Below are 2,543 nucleotides of genomic sequence, written 5' to 3' on the forward strand. Positions count from 1 at the left end.
GGCGCGGGCGCCCCGGCCGTTCCCCTCACAGACCTCCATCCATTCCCGCAGCGTGAAGATCGCGCCGGGGGCCGTGGTGTGCGTGGAGAGCGAGATCCGCGGGGACGTGACCATCGGTAAGACCCGCCTCGCCCACCCGGGAGTGCTGCTGTGGGCATCGGGGCCGGCCGTGGGGTGACGCGGGGCTGTTGCTCTCGGCAGGGCCCAGGACCGTGGTCCACCCCAAGGCCAGGATCATCGCCGAAGCCGGGCCCATCGTCATCGGGGAGGGTAACCTGATCGAGGAGCAGGCCCTCATCATAAATGGGTCAGTAAGAAGCTGCACGGCGCGCACAGGGCTCTCCAAGGGGGGGTCGTTTCCCAGCCCAGCATCTCATTTTAGGGCAGTCAACACCGCTAACCCTCCTGGCGCAGCAAAACCAACTGCTGTGCGCTTGCCCGTGCGTGTGGCACCGTGGCTGGGGAAGAAGTGCTCCCTCTGTGAATCCTTCTCCTGCTGACAGAGGAGAAGCATTGTTGTCCTGAGAGTGAGAGACTCTGTGCAAGAGCAAGCAGTCTTGCAACCCTGACAGTCTGGCTGGATTGAATGGGATATATGTGGTTCCCACAAAATTGAGCTGCCAAACAGGACAGTGTCTTTGTGATCTCAAGACTTGAAATACCTTCTTCTGTCTTTGTAGGTATCCAGAAAATATTACGCCAGAAACTGAAGAGGTGGAGCCCAAACCAATGGTCATTGGCACCAACAATGTTTTTGAAGTTGGGTGTTGTATCCTTGCTGTGCAGTGAGACAGACCCTCTGATACACCACCCTCTTGAGTCGGTACAAGGGGAAGCATGTGTGGGCTCTCTTGGGGTTTAAACAGCCCAGGGCTATTTAAGGTGCAGGGTGCTGTTTTGAAAACAGCATTGGGTTTTACCTTTTGAAATAAAAGCCAAACACGTTAGTTTTCTTTAACAAGGATCTGTAGATTCCCAAGCAATGAAGGTGGGAGATAACAACGTCATCGAATCCAAAGGTACGTCTTGGCTTATCTTGCTCTTGTAGATGTTGGGAACAGCGGAGGCTCACATGGGGTTGTCTTGCTGTAGCTGAGGCCAAACCGCAGCTTGTCACAAAGCTGTGATTTTCACACAGAACCCACGTGTTGATACTGCCTTGGTGGGAGCTGGGCTGGGCTAGCTCTGGCTTCTGGCGCTGAGCAGCTGGTGGTGTTGGTGTTTGGTGCTGCGGGGTTTAACCACACCCCGGGCACGACTCTCAGGGATTCCTCTCTCTCTGGCAGCATTTGTCGGCAGGAACGTGATCCTGACGAGTGGCTGCATCATCGGGGCATGCTGCAACATCAACACCTACGAGGTGATCCCTGAAAACACCGTCATCTACGGGGCCGACTGCCTCCGCCGTGTCCAGACCGAGCGGCCACAGGTGGGTGTGACACATGGGTGACACGCTGTCACCCTCTCGTCCTCTGCAGACCACCCTCGCTGTGACAGCGGGGCCGTTGCCTGACCTCCCTTACCTCTGTTCCCAGCCCCAGACGCTGCAGCTGGATTTCCTGATGAAGATCTTACCAAACTACCATCACCTAAAGAAAACGATGAAGGCCACATCCACTCCTGTCAAGAGCTGAGCTCCTTGTGCTAACTCTACTGTACGTGCTTCTTTTTGGGAATAAAATGTCGTCTGCTTTTCTGCCAAGGGGGGACTGCAGTCCTTTCTGGGCGAGGTGAGGCCGCAGGGTGCTGTGCCCTGGTCGCACAGGGGCTGACATGGCCGTCGTACAGGGGCTGACATGGTCGCTTTCCCCTTCCCTCACCTCGGGGCTGGTGTCCCTGTCCCTCGGGGGCTGTCCCAGTCCTTCCCCAGCCTGCCGGCAGAGGGGGATGGCTCCACGCCGGGGGACAGCTGTGCTCCTCGGAGGGAGGGGTGTCCTGGCCCTGCACCCCCAAATCTCTGCGGGTCGTGGGGTGGGAAAGGCTCCAGCGCTGCAGCCACCCTCTTGGCCCCCGAAAGCTGCCTCTGGCTCAGCCTCCCACTCCCAGAGCGGCGTTGAAGCTCCTCCCCGCGTCAGCCGTTCTCGTGAGCTTCGGATGTGTCCCCGCTTCCCAGCCGGGCCGAGATTCCCCAGGGATGTTGTTTACAACTTCCCCTTCTATCCTCCTACAACGCAGCCTGACGTTTTGTCTTGGTGCGGAAGGAAATTGACGTTGGAGCAGAAATTCCTGTAGGAAAGGGAGAGAGGAGAAGATGATCAGCAGCCGCCCACAGAGGAAGCCAGAACACCAGCTGGGCTGCAGGCTGCGGGGTTTTGGTTTGGGACCAGGGGTTTCAGGAGGGACAGACCAAGGCACAAAAGCGATGCAACATCCACCGGAGCCGATTGGATTTTCTCCCTGAGTACAGGTGCAGGGATACCAAAAATAAAAACCCACCTTTTTTTGGCTTTGTGAATCCAACTGCAGCTCTTCCCCAAAGCCAAGCCCAAAGGAGGGCTGTGGATATTGTGCCAGCCACCGCCACCTCTCCAGCCCACCCCAGC

General features: G+C 57.5%; 1 protein-coding gene across 1 annotated transcript; it reads left to right on the forward strand.

The window, feature by feature from the left end:
• Positions 1 to 7: 7 nt before the first annotated feature.
• Positions 8 to 1,702, forward strand: DCTN6 (dynactin subunit 6; the record flags this gene model as incomplete). Its single annotated transcript, XM_026847896.1, has 6 exons — positions 8 to 116; positions 202 to 307; positions 681 to 769; positions 972 to 1,019; positions 1,287 to 1,429; positions 1,536 to 1,702. Coding segments are annotated over 6 exons (594 nt in total), but the record flags the coding sequence as incomplete, so codon positions are not given.
• Between the last annotated feature and the right edge of the window lie 841 nt (positions 1,703 to 2,543).

The sequence above is a fragment of the Athene cunicularia genome (genome assembly GCF_003259725.1).
Source record: "Athene cunicularia isolate RWA chromosome 4 unlocalized genomic scaffold, athCun1 chr4_part2, whole genome shotgun sequence".
Lineage (NCBI taxonomy): Eukaryota > Metazoa > Chordata > Aves > Strigiformes > Strigidae > Athene > Athene cunicularia.